Source organism: Uranotaenia lowii, chromosome 1 (genome assembly GCF_029784155.1).
Source record: "Uranotaenia lowii strain MFRU-FL chromosome 1, ASM2978415v1, whole genome shotgun sequence".
NCBI lineage: Eukaryota > Metazoa > Arthropoda > Insecta > Diptera > Culicidae > Uranotaenia > Uranotaenia lowii.
The window spans coordinates 215,793,395-215,812,442 of record NC_073691.1 but is presented as its reverse complement, the minus strand read 5'-3'; the positions used below and the strand labels follow the sequence as shown (position 1 = coordinate 215,812,442).

General features: G+C 40.9%; 1 protein-coding gene across 2 annotated transcripts in view; it reads right to left on the bottom strand.

Annotated features, from left to right (window-relative positions):
* Nucleotides 1–4,473: 4,473 nt before the first annotated feature.
* Nucleotides 4,474–19,048, bottom strand: part of LOC129747744 (tubby-related protein 4) — an 81,155-nt gene continuing 66,580 nt past the window's right edge. Inside the window, exons 3-12 of one of the 2 annotated variants that reach the window (XM_055742096.1) lie at nt 10,266–10,430; nt 9,936–10,118; nt 8,719–8,995; nt 8,370–8,656; nt 8,080–8,304; nt 7,791–8,019; nt 7,589–7,723; nt 7,387–7,523; nt 4,788–7,331; nt 4,474–4,729 (exon numbers count right to left, since the gene is read on the bottom strand). In XM_055742096.1, coding sequence (XP_055598071.1) covers nt 4,493–4,729; nt 4,788–7,331; nt 7,387–7,523; nt 7,589–7,723; nt 7,791–8,019; nt 8,080–8,304; nt 8,370–8,656; nt 8,719–8,995; nt 9,936–10,118; nt 10,266–10,430 — 4,419 coding nt within the window. In that variant the 3' untranslated portion in view covers nt 4,474–4,492. Of the gene's footprint in view, nt 4,730–4,787; nt 7,332–7,386; nt 7,524–7,588; nt 7,724–7,790; nt 8,020–8,079; nt 8,308–8,369; nt 8,657–8,718; nt 8,996–9,935; nt 10,119–10,265; nt 10,431–19,048 lie in introns of both variants that reach the window. The other variant, XM_055742089.1, reaches the window with a different exon arrangement.

The window sequence follows — 19,048 nt, the reverse complement described above, 5'->3', positions numbered from 1 at the left end:
ATTAACGCAATCTTCCAAAGAAATTCAACAAAATGTTGGGAAGGAAAGGGATTTGCATGATCCATTAAATAAATTAAATGAGGGTGACGAGATATGGTATAAAAATTCAAAAACACACAATAATGCCAGGTGGTTAAAAGCTATTTTTTTAAAACGATTTTCCTTCAACACTCTGCAGGTACTAGTTGGAAGCGTGCGCATCATGGCCCATCGTTCACAAATAAGGATCCCGGCCCATCAGGACAATTCCTATAAGCCAAAAGTGAACATACAATTGTCAAGAACAACCAACAAAGAAGTACGACCAGCAACCATGACAGAGTCCAATAATAGTGAGGAAGAAGAAGAATTTCTTGGATTTCCGGACATAGTTGAAGAAAAAAGGTTAAAAAGAAAGCGAAAAGCAATTGACCCTGGTGTGGAATTACGGCGGTCAGAAAGAAGCAAAAAATCTAAAATACAATCTGAATATAATTATTTCTAATGAATTTATAATGTTAAGTGAAAGCAAATGTAGCATATATTATAAAAAAAATAACCTCGTAAAAGGGGAAGAACTGTTGTGTCCAACTGGGCACACTGCCGTCAAAAGTGAGAGAGAATTAAGAAATGGAAAATAGATGAACAAGCGCAAGCTGGCATTGCCTTGTAATACCTAACACGAAACGGTCGTTGTTTTAATTTAATTCCGGATACTTTAATGTCATTCATGAAAATACAGCCGTAATCTACTATCGATCGGATACAGGTTTTAAAGATGGTTATCATGGATGAAGGATGTGCTCCCCAATATTGCCCAGAAATGCTTCGTAAAAAGTTCAAATATGGGGTAACTCGTTTCTTGATTTCTTGAATGTGGCAGGACCATGACATGTTTCTTGTGAAATGCATGCCGAGAAGTTTCAAGGATCTGACGTATTGCACTGTGCTTCCTTCTATACGAATTTCAGGTGGCAGTTCATTCTGATTTCTCGAAATAAGTAAGCATTTACACTTTGCAGGAGATAACTCCAAACCCAAAGCTTCAATTTGGACAGCAAAAGAATCAACAGCTGTTTGCAGTCTTCCACAGCTTTGATTGAGTGATGATCCTCGGACAGCGAGGGTTGTATCATCAGCGTAATTAATTTTGATTACTCCAGCAGGAACAGATCGTATTGCTCGGCTAATCACAACGTTAAAACATATTGAGCTGAGTGGGGAGCCTTGAGGCAAACCTTTCCATGTTGTTCGAGAGATGGTTTGAGAATCAGTACAAGCATGAAGAATTCTTTCCTCAAACAGAAAGAAAATGCTACTCACAATGCATTCTGGTACAGTCATGGCTCTAAGTTCACTTATAAGAATGTCGATTTCCACATTGTCATAGGCACTTTTTATGTCTAAGCTGCATAGGACAATATGTTCCATTTTCGTCAAAGCATCGGAAGCATTGTTGACCAATGGTAGAAGGGCATCCATCGTTCCACGACCCTTTCTAAAACCATTGATTTGGTCTGGGAATAACAATTTGCTTTCTATATAATGCTCCAGTCTATCTTTGACAATCAATTCGTAGATTTTGCGAAAACAAGACGCTAGTGCAATCGGACGAATGTTATTGACCGAATTTGGTTGTTGTCCAGACTTGGGAATAGCTACTATTTTGAAGGTTTTCCAAATAGTAGGAATGCAACCAGTGTTGAAAATATGATTGTATATTAAAAGAAGTTGACGCTCAGCTATTACAGGTAAATTCGCAATTACGGAATATGGAATACCATCTACGCCAGGACTAGAATCCTTCCCAGTCTTCAAAACTGCTTTCATGTCATTCAACGAGATACGAGTTGTTGATGGATCGCAACATACACAGCTTTGAAATACCGGGGTCGGTTTCCTAGCTGTTGCAGGCGCTAATTTCTCCATTAGTTGATTAATGACATTTTCGGGTATGCACTGATTACTATTCGAACTACTGCGACCAGTAAATTTCCTGGCCATTCTCCAAAGCGTGGTTAAAGTAGTGGCGCTGTCACAGGAATCACAAAACGTTCTCCAACTTTTAGACTTTTTTTCCTTTACCATAGTTCTAAAATCACGTTCAGCTTTTGCATATATTTCATACGCTTCAGCTGAAAGCACACGTTTCCATATACGAAAGGCATTTCTCGTCACACGTTTTGCCTCTGACAGCTCATCGTCCCAGTAAGGCTGTGGGATTCTGTTCTCCAGCAGAGGTCTCCTTTCAGGTGTAGATTGAAGAAGAGCTCGCCAGATTTTGTCGAAAAAGATTTCAAACGATGGTGGTGTTGGCATATCGATAATTGCGGATTCAACAAGTTCAGCAAAATTCTCCCAGTTTGTTTTTCGTATGTTGATTCCCGTATGCGATTCTGATGATCCTGTTGCGTTCCATTGGACTACTATTGGGAAGTGATCGCTTCCGTTTGGATCGTCTAAAACTTGCCAGTCAAAGCACAAACTAAGATCTGATGAAACAAGCGTGATATCGATAGCGCCCCACGACCTGTTAACATCATACCTAGTTGGCTGACCGTTGTTTAGAACCACTAGATTTGCTGCTTCAATTGCCTGGTACAACCGATGACCACGTGTATTCTCGCTTTCACCTCCCCAGAGGTGATGCTTGGCGTTGAAATCTCCTCCGATGATACAGGGTTTTGGGACCGATAGCAAAAACTGTTCTAGATGCTCCGCCGAAACATCAGATTGAGGGTGAATGTAAATGGATACAACAGTTATAATTCCTATGCTACTCCGAAGCTGGCATGCAACGTGTTGCAATGTTCTACGTGGTGAGAGTTCATAAGCGATTGGTCGGAAATCAGATCGAACTGCAAGTGCAACGCCCATAGCATTTCGTCTGTAATCTTTGCGGAAAATGGAATAGTGTGGAAGATTGAAGTGTAAGGAGCGATCAAGGTGTGTTTCGCTAAGTAATATGATGTTACTCTCGTGGGTGTTAATCAAATTTACTACCGTTGATCGTTTACTAATCAAACCTCTGCAGTTCCATTGTAAACATCGAAGCTGTGTGGTGTTTTGTGCATTGCTCTATGTGAGAGTTATCATAAACGCAATTCACCCAAGTAGTTGCGTATTTTTCCGTTCAAAATAGCCCCAATTTGTGGAAGAACCTTATCCTGAATTTTTGCGATTTGTTCCAAATCTGCTTCGTCAATTTCCATAGCCTTCAAAACGATCTCGATGACCTCTTCAGATTCGATGTTTGATTGGATCGATTCGCAAACCCCTTCCGAAATATTTACCTCGAGTTGGGGAAGCTCCTCGTCCGAATCAATTCCCAAGCGACGTTTACTCGGCGGTCCATTGACATGTTGAGTGGTTTGGCAGGAAATATCAGTCGTTGATTTAGGTTGTGCTGTGAGGGGTGTAGGTGAGTTGGAAGATTCAACATTTTGAATGTTATTTATTGTTGTTGTAGTAGTTGTTGTTGTTGCACAAAACCAATCAATTCTACCTTGGGAAAAGGTGTTTTGGCGTTCCTTTTCATTTTTCCTTTTTTGAAGAATTTTTGGACATGATTTAAAATCATTTGCTCGGTGCGGACCAAGGCAGTTAACACACCGTGGTGCAGCTGCAGAGCAATCGTGTGTGTTTTCTCCTACTTCTTCGTCTTCCAAATCGTTCAAGCAATTGTTGCATCGGCGAGCACTTTTGCAGGTTTTCTTATCGTGCCCTAAACGCCAACATTTGCCACATTGGCGTACCGGGTAAACATATTGTTTCACCGGGTAGAGCACACGATTCACTTCGACGTATTGTGGGAGAATTTTTCCCGCAAATGTAAAAATCACCGTACCCAGAACATTATCCGTACCATCATCCATTTTTTTCACAATACGACGAAATTGCACTATTTCTGGATTGCCAGATTGAAACAACTTGCATTTGTCGTATACTACCGCAGTCTTCAATTCCTCGTCAGACACCTCAGGCTCAATGTAGGCTACCCCGAGGCATTCTACCAGACGCTGAGGTATGAAAAATCTTATTTCTTTCCCCTTTGCTTCAGCCATTCTGTTGGCAACATCTTTCGTTCGCACCAAAATTTTCATCCGGGTTTTTGAGACCGGCATTGCCCTGATGAAATCGGTCCCAAACTTCCTGATCATACCTTTAGCGATTTTCGATGCAATAATATTGCCATTCAATGCTTCAGCCATTATCAGGTACGAATTTGCATTATCATCATGATACTTGCGAATTCGATCATTCGTCGCCGTCGACCTTGAGTTATTTTCCTCGGTCATTGCACGTCTCAGCAATAGCGATATAAGGTGGAGAAGAGAAAATAAAAAATTAGCATCAACTTCTGCACAGTCTAACACAATGATGTGATACGTACCGCAGCACAAGAGAGACTGCTATTCAATTGTTATACACTTTTAACAAAGTTGCAACGCAATATTAAAGCTTGAGAGTGGCTCCAGAGATAAAAATTGCTATGAGTAGTTTGTAGTCATTTTTATCTATGGAGCCACCAGTAGGTACTCGTTTTGTATCTTACCTGCTTGCCCCGAAACTCGATCTGGAAGTTCTTGGCCGACTCTTGGGTCACCCGTCCTCCGAAATCCAGCTGGTAAACCTGACTATTTTCGTTCCACATTGGCGCCTTGTTGTGCATAACGAATTCCCTGCGCACGGGAGCCTGTGGCAAAAACGAGCTCGGCACACCATTCGGCTCAATCTTCCCTCGCTTGAGCTGAAAGATTTAGATTTTTTTTAATATTTTTAGTTTAGATAGATATAAAAACTGCTACCTTCTGTCGAAGTTGTGCCTTTTGGAAAGTTTCAAGATCGCGGTACTGCTTGTTGCTGCCACTCCCACCACTACTATCATCGGTTTGTCCAAGGAGCTGGTTTTCATCGTCGGAGCTCTCGGTGTGCTGTTTCTTGCGCTGACGCCGGTTCAGTAACGGCGAGTTCAGTATATGGCGAATGGGCGAAGCACTCTGGTGGCGTTTGCTCTTTTTACTGGGTGCCGGAGAGGCTGGTGAGCTTCTCGGCAAACGGGAACTTGAGGGAGACGATGGAGGTGTTAGGCGACCCTCGTCGAGGTCACGCAACCGACTGATAATGTTCTCAAGTGTAGTTAGGGCCTGTGTGTGCAACGAAACGGAAGCTTTCTGCTCGACTGGTGTAATTTCGACCGGTTTCAGTGGAGGGCCGTCTCCGTTATTGTTTTCCGAGCTAGGACCCGGACAACTATCGTTGCGTCGATGCCTCCGAGGACTTTCGTCCTTTTTCCTACTCTTTCTACTGTCATCGTTTTCTTTACCATTATCCGTTTTCCTACTTAGTACGGGTGTATTATTTTCGCTTTGCAGCTTAGAGGAATCGCTACGATTCAACGATCGATGCCGCCGGCTAAACAATGGACTATCGGTAAAACTTGTCACAATTTCAAGATTCTTTCTAACTCTTGATTTCGTCGGAGTGCTACAGGTTCCATTAGTTTCGCAGCCATTCGTATTGGTACTGTTGTTATTGTTTTTCCTATCGAATATACTCTTGCTTGAACCAGCACCACATGTGTCCTTAAGTACCAATTCGCCATGATTGCTAAAGGCTGAGCTGATGTACTGTTCCAGTAGCGATCTCTTGGATTTCGGAGGAGCCTGTGGAGGTTTAGCACTTACGATATCTACATAGATGTGGTTTTGCTGTTCATCAAGGCTGTTGTTTTCCTTGTCCACGTTAGAGAGAGCACCATTCTTTCGACACTTTACACAAACGGTTTCCGTAGAATTTACCGTAGGAGAGATCATTTTACAAATCGCACAGCTTTTCGGCTTTTCTTTCCTATTGAGAATCGGTGTTTTCGAAATGGGATGATTCGATCCGGTGACACCGGGAAACTTGAGAGAGGGTCTCCGTTTGGATGGGCCTGCTACGGCAGCGATCGAGGGTTTCATCCGTTCGATCTGATCGGACGATGAGTATTCGGTTTCATTTTCGGACAATTCGTTGACCTTAGGCATTTGGCGGAAAAGGTTGATCAGATCTCGATTGAGATTCGGTGAATCTTGGAGTATGTCACAGGAATCTAGGCTTTTAGATTTGCAACCTTGGCGAAGGCGTGATTTCCTAGGGTCATCAAAATTGCGTTTGTATTTTTTCTGACGCTTTTTGTCCACCAAAACTAGTCGCTTGTATGGTGTTTCCTTACGCATCATCGAAAGCACTGCGTCACTAGGTACAATTTCCATGTTATCAAGATATCCTACGCTACAGCTACGAGTGATGGATTCGGGAATCCCGGTCGCCATGGTCATCGAAACTACTGTCGGTGTTCGTTTCATAGTGGTTCCCGTAGAGCTTGCCGTAGCACTACTCGTGCTATTTTCGGTGGCAATCGGCGTAACGGAAGCCGATGGAGTTTCTTCGTCAATGTACTTGAGATTTTGCTTCTTTGGTGTTCCGTGCTTACTACTGCTGGGTACTGAATACGTGGTATCTCGGCTACTACTAGCTTTGGCTTCAATTCGTTCAAGATTAAGATTAAGGTTCAATGGGACCGGATTCACGTGGGACTGATTATTCGTTCTGTCCGAAGACATCAGTGCATTTTTGACTTGGACGACGTTGCTTACGTAGTCTGTGTTGCTAGAATAGCTCATCAAAGTCGTTTGACCAGCAGGTGGCCTGTCAAATATAATATCACTAGGTGCTACGGCGTTTTTTGGTGACTGCAGCGTTGGCACGGATCCTTCACAGTATAGTGGAGAAATGGCCACACGCGATTGGCTACTAGAGGTGGACGAAGGTCTACTACTAACTAGGCTGGAGTAACTGAGACCTGGTCTAGGCTGGGTCGTTATTGTTCTGGGTGGTACGGACGTCGAGGGTTCTCCAATGTCCGGGCCATCGGTATCATCTTCGTAGGACTCAGCCCGAGCCAACGGTCCCATACCTAAAGCTGGAGCCCGTGAACTTGAACTCGTAGCCAGAGACGATGGGGTTTGACGACGTGGCCGCGATGGAAACCTATTTGGTCTAGGAGACATTGGGGCAATAGGCGGGGCCGATTCCACCATTTTGCGACTGCTGCTGGGCATCGCATGTAGCTGTGTGTGATCTTCCTCGTCCTCGGAAAAAATGTTCGGATTAAAGTTTGGATCAGGCCCCGTGGGGAAGTCGTCCCGCAGTTCCGTGATCACGAGCGTCATCTGACGTGGTTGCAGATGCAGCAGAGAGGTTTTGTACGTGACCTGGCCAAGATTCGCTGGAAGCGTTTTTGCCAAACCGTGGATCTTGAATTTGGTTCCCCAGATGTTGGAGGTCACCTCCACTAGTTTGGCATGCTGAAACATAAAATAGATGAATTATCGAATTTCACATCTATTTTTATAGAATTACCTCTGGTAAGGTATCGAGATACGTCAGATCCTCGTTGTTCTCTGTTGAGTCCGAGTTTTGATTCGGGGATCGGTCGCTCTGGCTAGGTTGGCGTTTTTTGGTGCGGGCTTTTCGCTTCCGTGACATTCGGGGCGAACCTAGAAGTATAAATGCGTTCTACAAAAAGTACGGTAGATTATCGTAGTCATAAGATAACACATACGGCAACCATCTTCAACGTCACTATCTGAACTATCAGATCGACCAGTTGTACCGCTCGTCGAATGACTGGAGGCCGACGAACTTTTCGTAGTGGTGGTTGTTGAATCGGACGAATACGTGCAGTATGAGCTGACATCTGAAATAACAGCAGTTGTACACTTTAGTATCAGGCGAATGGGATCAGCAGATCACTTAGTGCTTACCATCGATCTGGGGATCGAAGATGACAAACTCGGGACGAATCTTGGACGTTCGTTTCCCCTTCAGCAGGGGAACTAGCCCACCGAGGAACTCCAGATACAAGGTGTAGCAAGTTCCCGAGCTCTGGTTGGCATCTTCATCGTGACGGATCATTGTACAGTGCAGTCGGGTTGAACATATCGGTGGACGAGATACAAACTCCCGGAGTGATTTTAAATCCGGAACGCAGCACTAGGAATAGAAATATAAGCTTAGTTTAACAAAGTAATGAAGATGATTTCCCATTCTTACCCTTATTGTTTGAGCAAAAAGATTTCCAATTAGGGCCTTGATTCGACCCGGTAGCGGAAGCCTTGGTAGCATAGCTTCGGAAGTCAGTGAGGACTGGACCTGCAATCGGCAGAAGAGCTGCAACGAAGCGACCCTTCGCGAAACCCAAGCTATGTGTACCTGGGTACCGGTGGCAATAAAAATACGCTTATCGTTGTGACCCCATGTCAGTGCAGTCACCGGTGTCTGCTGAAAAAGGTAATGTTTGATTAGTTAGAGAAATTGAAGAGAAATTAGAAGAGAACCATTACCGTACTGCAGGGTATCCTTGCAGAGTATAAAAGATTTCCCGACTCGGTGTAGAACTTGAGCACGTTGCTAAACACCGGAACACCGTGGGCATCGGTCATTTGAGGACCAGGCACTATTTCACTACCGGCCACGGCCAGCAGCTCCCGCGAGTTACTCCACTCCATCACGAATCCCAACGCACCGTTCATACCGGTATGGATGTGGCACGGAGACACATCATCGAAAGACTTCAGCAGATAGATGTAGCCATTTTGAAAGCTAACCGCTAGCACAAATGAACGTTTGGCTGAAAAAAAGAGTGGAATTGTAATTATCCAAAATATTCGAGGAAAACAGAAATCAACTCACAAGCATTAGTGACACCAGGTTCGGTATCTTCGCCTTCCTCCATTTTGAACTTTTCGCAGGACCACGCCATGGCCGTGATGCCGATGTCAGAGCACAGTTGCACCTGCGATACCATGGCTCCGTGCACGTCCATCACGATGATCTGTCCCTGGGTGGTGCCGAAGTACACCTGCTGATCGTCCGGTGTCCAAATGCCACAGGTGATGGTCGCATCCAGGTTCAACATCGAGGACCAGTAGCGCTGACCGGCCACCGAACCGACTAACACGAAGCCGTCCTACAGAGAAAAATTTAGTTAGATTTTCGTTTAAATTTGTTGAGTGCCTTTTAGAGCAGTTCACAACAAAATCTGGACACCCCTTCATCTTTTGAGGTTGAAGGACTGATCTCGAAAAATGTATCATTTTTTTTGTATTTAACTTGCGCCATCTTTCTAACACACGTGATGTACCCTTTTACAAATCCTTTGTATTCACTTCAAAATGGCCCAACACTATCCATTTAGTAGCAAGTAGTTTCGAATATTTTGGCTGCATGGCGTCCGCTTTTTTATACAAATCTTGTCGTTAATTACGGATCAAATTGACAACTCCAACCACTAACGGCACAGTTCTTAAGCGCGGGATTTGGCTATCGTATTTCGATGATCGATTCAACATGAAGTTTACCATTCCTACGGCAAACTTTTCCTTGGAGTTTTCTGATGTGGAAAATATGCCTGATGTAATTTTTCTTTTTCCAAAATCGAAATCAAAGGTCCCAACCCCAACCGCAAAATAATTGTACACCTTTCCACTAATTTTATTCAAACGGTTAAAGTTCCGCCGTTTCTCATTCATTGTTCCAGATATACATAAGTATTTTCACAAATCTTTAGATCAAATTCCTGCTAGGGCATTACTAATCCAGCGATATCGACTACTCTTTAGTAATTTGAAAAAAGGTCCACCCCTTAAAATCTTTCCAAGTTTTTAAACACGATGGAGTTCTCACCCCGTTTAGAAAAGAGATGATTTTTACATAAAATTTAGTTTAGCTCATTTCCTAGAAATGTTCGAAGATTACAAATTTATTCCCCAAGACTTCGCCGGACTCTTTTAAAAGCCTAGAATTACTTCTCATCCGAATATTCAAAAGTTCAGTACGCAGACTTGTGAACTTTTAAGTTTTTTAACAGTCCTCATGTTGAAAAATCGCCCGAAGTTCAAAAGACCCACCTGATAACATATCAGCGCCATTCGGCCATCGTGGGACCAGGAAAAGTGCGTCACCGGCGTGTTGCGGTCATTGATGAGTTCCACGCTCCAACGGCCTTCGTATTTGATCCACACGAAAATGATTCCGGAACTATCACAGCTGGCCAGCTTCTGGTAGGGTTCGTTCCATTTTACTAAAATTACCTTTAAGTTGTGAAGAAGGGAAGAAAAAAAAAACGTTCATTAGATTGGGATGGAGACGTTTCCCCTGGTCTGACGACTTCTTCTAATGAGATTTCCCTGTAAAATTAAATCGTGTGAAAAAATTGAAAAATGTCGGCAGCCACTTACGTCGGACCGATGGCCCCGAAGGTTGTAGTTCGTTCTCAGCGGATACTCGACGTTCTTCTTGCAGTGGGATGTGGTGAAGGTGACACCCACGATTCCTCGGACATTTCCCGTCGCCAGCCAACCCTCCTGGTAGTAATTGGTACGATTAAGCTTCCAGCCCTCCTCCTGATATGGTTCGCCAGTTGGTTGGTTGGGAAAAAGAGAAGAGAAAGGGAAAATAGAAAATGAGAAAATCAACCCTTACTACTTAGGATGAAGGTGTTGTCATGTTTGCTCTTAATATGTCCGGAGCTGTTAGTCGATTAGAGAATTCGCTCCTTGGGAATGAAGATTATGCAATCATATTTGCTGGAATCGAGACGCATGAATTAAATTAAGTGAACTCTAATTTTTATGATGAAATTAAACTTTATTCAATTTCTTCACTATTTCAAGGATGCTGAAACATTCTGGTTGCGCAAATTATTTATTTTTTCTAACGACATGCGGCAAGCGCTGATGATAACAAGTAGTCAGGTCGTTCTTCAGATGATTCCAACCCCGGCCTGGCTGTTAAGTTTCCATCCAGCGAAATGACACAGTAGGCCACAGGGCGAGGCCTGCTTGCTTGCTATATGATGGTGCGGTGCCACGATGCATAATGATTGTAGGCAAAAAAGACAGACAGACAGACAGTCCAGTGCCAGTCCTTGCTCAAGTCTTATGTAAGCAATCAACGAATGATGGTGGAAAACCGGGTTAAGCACTCATTAGTTCTAATAACAAAACTGAACGTTTCCGTTTTTCTTGCCATTTTCCGTGTTTTGTGTTTGCTTGCACAGTTGCCGTCGCCTCCGGAAGGGTGCGACACTTGTTTGAAAAGACCGAAAGGACACGTTGAATTTATGAGGCTGTAGCGTCAGCCTTGCATACCAATAATTCAGGCAACGATGTCGATAAACCACCACGTGTCACATGGAATTTACCTTCTTCAAACAGAAAGCCCTAATTCCGAGTTGACATTTTTAGAGGAAGGGAACCTTCCAGCTGATCCTAAATTGTTTAGTTTCAATTTGACTGACCGCGACCTTTGTTTGCTTGCTTACGTAACAAGGTTCAAAATGTAGGTTTTAATAGAATAAGTTTAAAATTAACTGTCTAAGAAACATAAACAGAAGACGAAAATACGTCTTTGATTTACACCCTAGACACATTGTGGCAATCGAACCCTTGTCAAAGCGTGGGTGTTTATTCACGACATTTTGCCAGACACCTTTTCTTGATGGGATATCAAACAAAGTAAGCCATTACATATATTGACAGTGTTCTTCATTCAGGATTAGAAAGTGATCATTAAGGATAACAGAAACAAGCTTCGAGACAGTGTTAAACAAAATATGGGTATAAGAAAAGTTCCTTTTTAACCATATAAATAAGTTACAGAACACAACAGATAATAGAAAAGCTTTTTTTTTCAGAAAATAATTACTGCAAGAACGAATGATTGTCTTTTCAAACTTCTTATGTTAGAGATAACGCGTCTGTTTTCAAAGTCCTAGTCGTGTTCGAAACCCAAACAGTACTGCTGCGAGATAGTGGGGTTAGTGGAGGCCTTGCGAGCCCGTGACTGCAAAAACACCTAGCAACGAATAATAAGCAAAGTATTTCGGATGGAAATCGGAAAGACCCATGTGACGAAAAGGAACCAGCGATTGGAAACTTGGAACATGGAACTGCCGATCTCAGCAGCTGACAGGCTACTAATTGGTTTAACTCCGAGATCGATCCTGAGGCACCGATTTTTTTTTTAGATGAATCGATCTAAGTACATGGCCGTTCATCACAATCAATCTTGAAGATTGATCTTCTTCTGATGGTCAAACAATTCTACTTCAAATTATACATATATTTATTCCATTTAAAACCTCATATTACACACTATCTTCTTGTTACTAACGTTGATGCAATTTATATGGCTTCTACCATTTATTGTTAGACAAACCCCGAACCAAAAGGAGCATACCTCCACCTGCACTACTTGAAGCCACGCGAAAAGAAAGAGTGACTATTTTTAGATCGCCGAACCAACCAGAGGCTCATCATCAGAATGGCGAAGAATAAAAATGGCGTGATGGGACAATATTAAACACCGAACCGTGAATTAATCAACCCCCATTGTCAACGTAACGTCGTGCATTTCAGCTCCGATGATCGGCAATATTTTCACGTGTTTCTTCTCTTGTTATATGAGCCATAAAACAGGAAAAAGCGCCGGTAAAACTTGCCATAAAATCCCTGGATGGACAACAGCGAGGGCCGAGCAAAAAAAAAAATTCAATCACGACTATATTTTCGACCCACCGCCACGCTTAACGAAAGCGACATGAATTCGCGCAATTCCCAAAATAGTACTTTTGATACGACCCTTGCAGCGGATGGCAACCACTTTAATGGTTTTTCGGGTAACAAAATGATGACACATTAGGCTCCAGTCTCCCAGTTTAGAACCAATCTTTCCGTGGAAGCTCATTTTTGTTGGTAGGGATATGAGTACTTCATAGGTTAGAGATTTGCATTTTCGATTTTCCCATCAATTGCTATATTTATCCAAAAGCCTTCCATCCACCACCAACATGAACCCACACTGTTAAAAGGTTGGGGTCACGCAACCCTAAGTTGATGCCACTTGGAGAATGCTTCCAGATCCTTTCGGAAAAGTTGTTGTTAAGCCGCGTCGGATTGCGTGTGCACTTTACGAAGACGGTCGCCATTTGAGGACAAATCTGTTGCATGTGATTTGATTTTTTTTTTCAAAACGCTCCTACAATGCTTTATTGAAAATAGACACATCAAAGAAGAAGAAGTCGAATGTTCAAGAAGGAGTTTCAACTCGTTAATCGAAACCATTAAAAGTAAGATTAAATATTTAAAAAAAAAATTGGTACTGGCATGTATTTTATGTATTGTGTACGTATTAAACATTGCGATGAAATTGATTTCCATTCAAGAATATTTAATTCAGGAAAACTGTTATCTGCTCTAAAATTTGAATGAGAAATTTTGAACCTTAAACTCAAGGAGAATACACAAAACGGCCATTCAGCTATCTGCTATTTAGTAATTCAAAGTTCCTACTCGTAACCCTGAGGTCTAAAAAGCTTCGTTTTCTGTAATTTTTTTTGCAGAATTTCAAAGTAACGTTTTTATGAGTAAATTTTGACTTTATGGTTTGTATGGAAAAATTGAATATTTTATTCTGAAAAATTAACATCATCCATGGATCCGAGCCTGCTAATGGCCAATGTGCCAATTTATAAATTCTTCAAAAGAAATTTTCCGCAAAGGCAATTTTTAGGCAAAGAAAGCCAAAGACTTACCCCAATTTATCATCTTATAACGGTTTTGTCTAATGAGATACGAACAAAGTGTTCAACAGAAAATTCCTTTTAAGAATTTATAAATTGGCACAAAACCAAAACTTGGTTCCACAGAAGATAAAAAAATGATGTTTTTTTTTCTAGAACGAAATATTAATTTTTCCATATAAACTAGTAAAAATTAACTCATGAAAAAGTAGGCTTTGCTGTGGTGATGACGGGTCAGTTTTTCACAGCAGCAAAATTAAAAATAGAGGAAATTTTCAAAAGTTACGTTAAAAGTGAAGTCAATCGAATTGTGTGGACCTGAATTTTCCGGATTGGATAACGTACCTGCATTGAAATGGAATATGGCCGGAAGAGCTTTCCGGAGAAGCTTAATTCAAAATCATGGCAGATTCGGCAGCAGTTAATCGCTTACAAGTTTCCTCTGGTTGTATCCCAGTCCTATTTGGTGCAGTAATGGTCGTTTTATGGTGAGATCTGTCCATTTAATTTAGGTTCATTTCTAAGAAGTGTTGAATACTTTTGTTAGTTTAAACTACATCACTTTTCCTTATTCATCAATCCTATCTGCCAAGTAGGATTTTCCAACTAAACGAATAACCTATCCTGTATGAAACAGCATCTTTAGTAGGGTCGTATGAGTTCTCTGAACCTGAAAAGTTCATTTAGCTGTTCAGACTATCCCTATATGATTACATTGACTTGTCACGGTGTGCATTGTAGTACCACACTAATTCTCAATAGCAACGCTTGAAATGACTATTGAATCCAGGTACTTATTTTAGCATCTTGTGTTGGGCTTTATTATAAGTTGTACTTCGTGTTTCAGCCAATGATAGATGTGTGCAGTCACCCTATGCTATGCCCTATGCTGTAAATCAGTAAAAATTAACTCATGTTAACGTTTCTTTGAAATTCTGCAAAAACTAATAAGTTTTGAGTTTTCAACCAAAACGAAGCTTTTAAGACCCCAGCGTTTGAGAAATTCAATAATGACCCTAAATCGACTCAGTCTTATAATCACGTCACGTCTCGTAGAGCAAAATAAAAACAAGCTTTACTGAAAATTTTATCAGTTTTCATCCGTGCAACCAAAAGTTATGCAAAGAAGAAAGTGTTGCTTTTTTTTGAAGTACAGTCCCTTTAAAAAGGGCGAGACTGCTTAACGTTTCACTATTTTCTATAAAGGGTAAATGTTGCATCACTTGGCATTAACCCAGAGATCTTATACACCGTACCGTAAAACGGGGTATCATGCAACAGCGATCAGATGCAACATTTGTATACCACAGCATTGATATAATTTTTAATTTTATAGAACGTTGGCGAGTTATCTTTTAATGAATAAAAATTATGATGACATAATTTAATAAGCTAGTATTTTAAAGTTTTTCCTTTTCATTCAAAATTTAAAAAATCTATCAATGAATGTACTATTTTAACATTTTTCTATGATGTTTAAAATTTTACCTTGTATTTATGACGGATTGGCTTAATGATATCACTTACAAGCATTTTGCTGGTTTAATGATCCTATTCCAACACTGTTACACTGTTGGTGTAAAAATATTTTTCGAACAATCACCAATTTTTTATAAATAAATATTTTAGTAATTCAGTTACCTGCCTGGGCTAAGATGCAACAAAATGAAAATCAAAGAGACACCTTTTAAATCTCATTTCCATATGCCCGAATATAATAGTTTTGAATCACGCATTTGTCAACATTGAAATTTTATTCATCCAAACATTTATTTTTATGATTTCAGCTAGTAGAATTATTTGTAGTATTTTTTACCCCTAAATGTTTGCATGCATGTTATAAAAATTGGTTTCAACAGAACTAGAAATTGATGCAATTGGTGTTTTTATGCGTAATGGCTTTTATGGCATCAAAAATATAAAAATTTTTCATTGAAGTCAAAGTTTGTTGCAAGATACCGTTTTTTCTAAATATAGTGAAAATCGCATGTTTTAAAAAAATTAAAAATAACTGAAGAAACCTATAATTTTTTTGACTACGTCAGGTTGATGTCCCACTAACCATAAAACTTTTGATGCATAAAGGGTATGATTATCAGTGGAAGTGAATTTTTCAGAAGCCATTTAAATCGAAAAGTGTTGCATATTGCCTAAGTTGACGGTATATCTTTAACAAGAAAAATCTCCCGCGGTTCCTCAACCTTCACTGGGCTCCCTGACGTTTATAAAGTGGAAGGAAGCATTTCAATTATAATCTCTCGCATTCAGACCTTCAAGTACATATTACCCATTCTGTTCTGACGAGGTAAGCTGACACCCACAGCAAAGCTCATGAAACACTCATTGATTATGGGAGAGCCGGCGCTTTGGCGGAGATCACCCAGCAGCACCGTCCCATCAGCAGAGGCAAAGAATGCAATCAACGTTAATTGCGTTGCCATGTTTACCTGTCAGTGAACAAATCAACCACCCAGCAAATTTCCCCCCACTAACCCTACTTCTGGTGATGATTCTGCTGCTGGTGATGGGCTCGATGGAACACAAAAAAGAAAGGACTCCCATCAATAATCGCTGCAGTCCACAATTCCGTCGGTCGATTATCATCTCCACATGCTAACACCTCCTTTCTCATCAGTTTGCTGTGAATGAGAGAGAATTTCCCTTGTGACCTAATATAGAGTGCTGCTGGTAGGTTCTGTAGAGATATTGTTTGGCGGCGTCGCTCTCGTCGACATAAAGGATTATTTAATTTTCACTTCGATTAAACAAACAAGCAGGTGTTGAGTGAGTAACGGTATAGAATGGAGGCTCACGGGAAGGGGGGATGATTGGACATAAAACACCACCCATCCCATCACACCCAAACTCACCGGGCCAGCAGGATTCTGCAGAAATAAAAACAACGCGATGCTGCAGGTGCAGGGACCGTATTGTGAACGCTAAAAATTAATCACCAACCAAAGGTTTACGATATCGTGGACAATTTATGCAAACCACCGACCGGCAATAAAAGCCACAATCCTGCATACACACCAGGATTAACGTCGTGAATTGTTTGGGGCTTTTCGTTTACATATCTGCTTACGGGAGGAATGACAATCAAACGAAATTGAATTTCAACTTCGTATGAAATGTGTGACTGTTCAGCGTAAACTTTGAAGGAAATTTGTTTCATCTGTGCTCTTTTTTTCAATCTTTATGAAGTTGTTTTATCTTTTCTTTAAACTTTATATTTTCGTAGCATTTTTGAATGACTTGTCATCTTTAAGTATTTGATTTGAATATTTGAATCATTCGATAATTCTTACACGGAAAATAATAAAAAGGTAGAATTTACCAAGTTACTGGGGCAATTTTTCGACCCCTCTTTCGTGGTAAAATTCACCTAGCAAAAAGGTGAATTGTACTGTTTTTCTTTTCACCTAGAAAAAAGATATATTTTACCTTTTAGGGATTCACTGTGTTCATTTAATGCGAGGACTGTTGAGATAGCATCAAGACAGCCATCAACAGCGTTGTGGAGGGTGATGTTATTTGAAAATTTACTATATTTGATTTTAGGTTATTCACCTAAAGTCTATCAAAAAAAAAAAAATGTTTCTCATGATTGATCAATTATTTCACACCCAAGTCCAAAACACAGCTTTCAAAAGAAATAAAAAGTAGAGTCAAAAATAACACCAAGCATCCTACTTTATAAGTTGTTTACAAGTAATTCTTGTATGAATTAATTATAAGTTAGTTAAAATACCCAGCTAACATGAAATCGTAGTAGAAATGATAATTTAAATCGAATATTAAGACATTTTCAATAACCATCGTAAACACGTTGGTATTGAGTAATTTTCTATCATTCATTTACGACAAGCTTTGCTCAAAAATAGTTGAATCGGATAGAAGTTTAGTCAATTCGTACACCCATAGAAGAGGTTGCAAAAATCCAATGCCTATTTAGCACATCTCTGTGCCGATAATGCGCTGAAATGTGCACTGTGCCGAAGATGATATGTTTGAAAAACCGTAACTGGCATAAGGACTCGGCTCCCAACTAAAATGATGCATGACCACTACATTCAAGCAAAACAAGAAAAACATTTTATGGGATTTCGTTCCTATTGGATAATTCATCCCAGAAACAAGAAAATAAAAATATAAACCACAGCGCCCGTAGGGAGAATCGATCTCAAATCACTAACTAAATGGTCTTGCCAGACCGACATCTTAACCAGTGTACTATTTGAGCTTCATGCAGGAAGAGGTATATTTGTCATAGGCATTCTGCCACCGATCAATCACAAAAGAAACGCACGACAGTGGCTTCCCGGCGTTTTGCCTCCTTTCAAGGTATTCATTTGTCTTGCGATGGAAACGGGAAAGGGAACGGGAGTGGAGGAAACGGGAAACCCATTGAATGAGAACTGTGCTTTGCTTACTGCCTGCTATTACATACACACGCTACATATACACAGCTGCTAAAGCCGGGCAGCGTTGTTTGCCGGTGAATATATTCTTGTTGCTTTTGCTACATACACACGCACAGCTTAGCCGTGGTTGTTTGCCGGCAAATTGAATTGAAGGAATGTTTTTTTTTGTTGTTGCTTTTACTGCATACACACGCACAGCTCGGCCGTGGTTGTTTGCCGGTAGATTGAAGGGATTGAATTAGAAGGATGTTTTTGTTGTTGCTTTTGCTACATTCACACGCACAGTGCTCGGTTCGCTGGCTGCCTGGTGTTGGCCGGTATTTATTTCCATCCTTCTTCGTCTTGTGATGCGATAGGGAGGGACGTGAAAGCGTTTTTATTTTGTTTCTTTCAGACATACGCAATTCGGTTAACTTGGGAGATTAATGCCGGTGAGAGCAAATCGAATCAGCACCGATCGCGTTATCTTCTTGTACCAATGATGCTATGTAATTGACTACACGCCATTGGCACAGAGGCTGAATTTTGGGTGTAAATATGTCTCCACTAAGTTGGGAATATGCTAATTCGACATTTCCGATTGAGTGAACTGATTTACGATAAATGGGCGGTCCATCGATTGAAACTTTATTCGATCTCTCCCTTTCTTCTTTTGACCGGTTTGTAAAAAGAAAATCTCACCTATGGAGATAAAGGGTGATACGGTCAAAATTTGGTCGATATCAACTTGACGTATTTCTTTCAATTTTGCATTTAAAAAACCTGAACACCCCTCATTTTGAAGTTGTGTGTGTGTAGAATGTTGCTCTTATTTTGATTTTGGAATTCACTCTTCAGTTGTCAAAATGCCGTCCAAGGAAGAAGAGCAGCGTATCACAATTTTGCTCGCGCATCGCGAAAATCCGAGCTACTCGCACGCAAAGCTGGCAAAATCGCTTAAAGTTGCCAAATCAACCGTTACAAATGTAATTAAAGTGTTTGGGGAACGTTTGCCGACAGCCAGGAAGTCTGGATC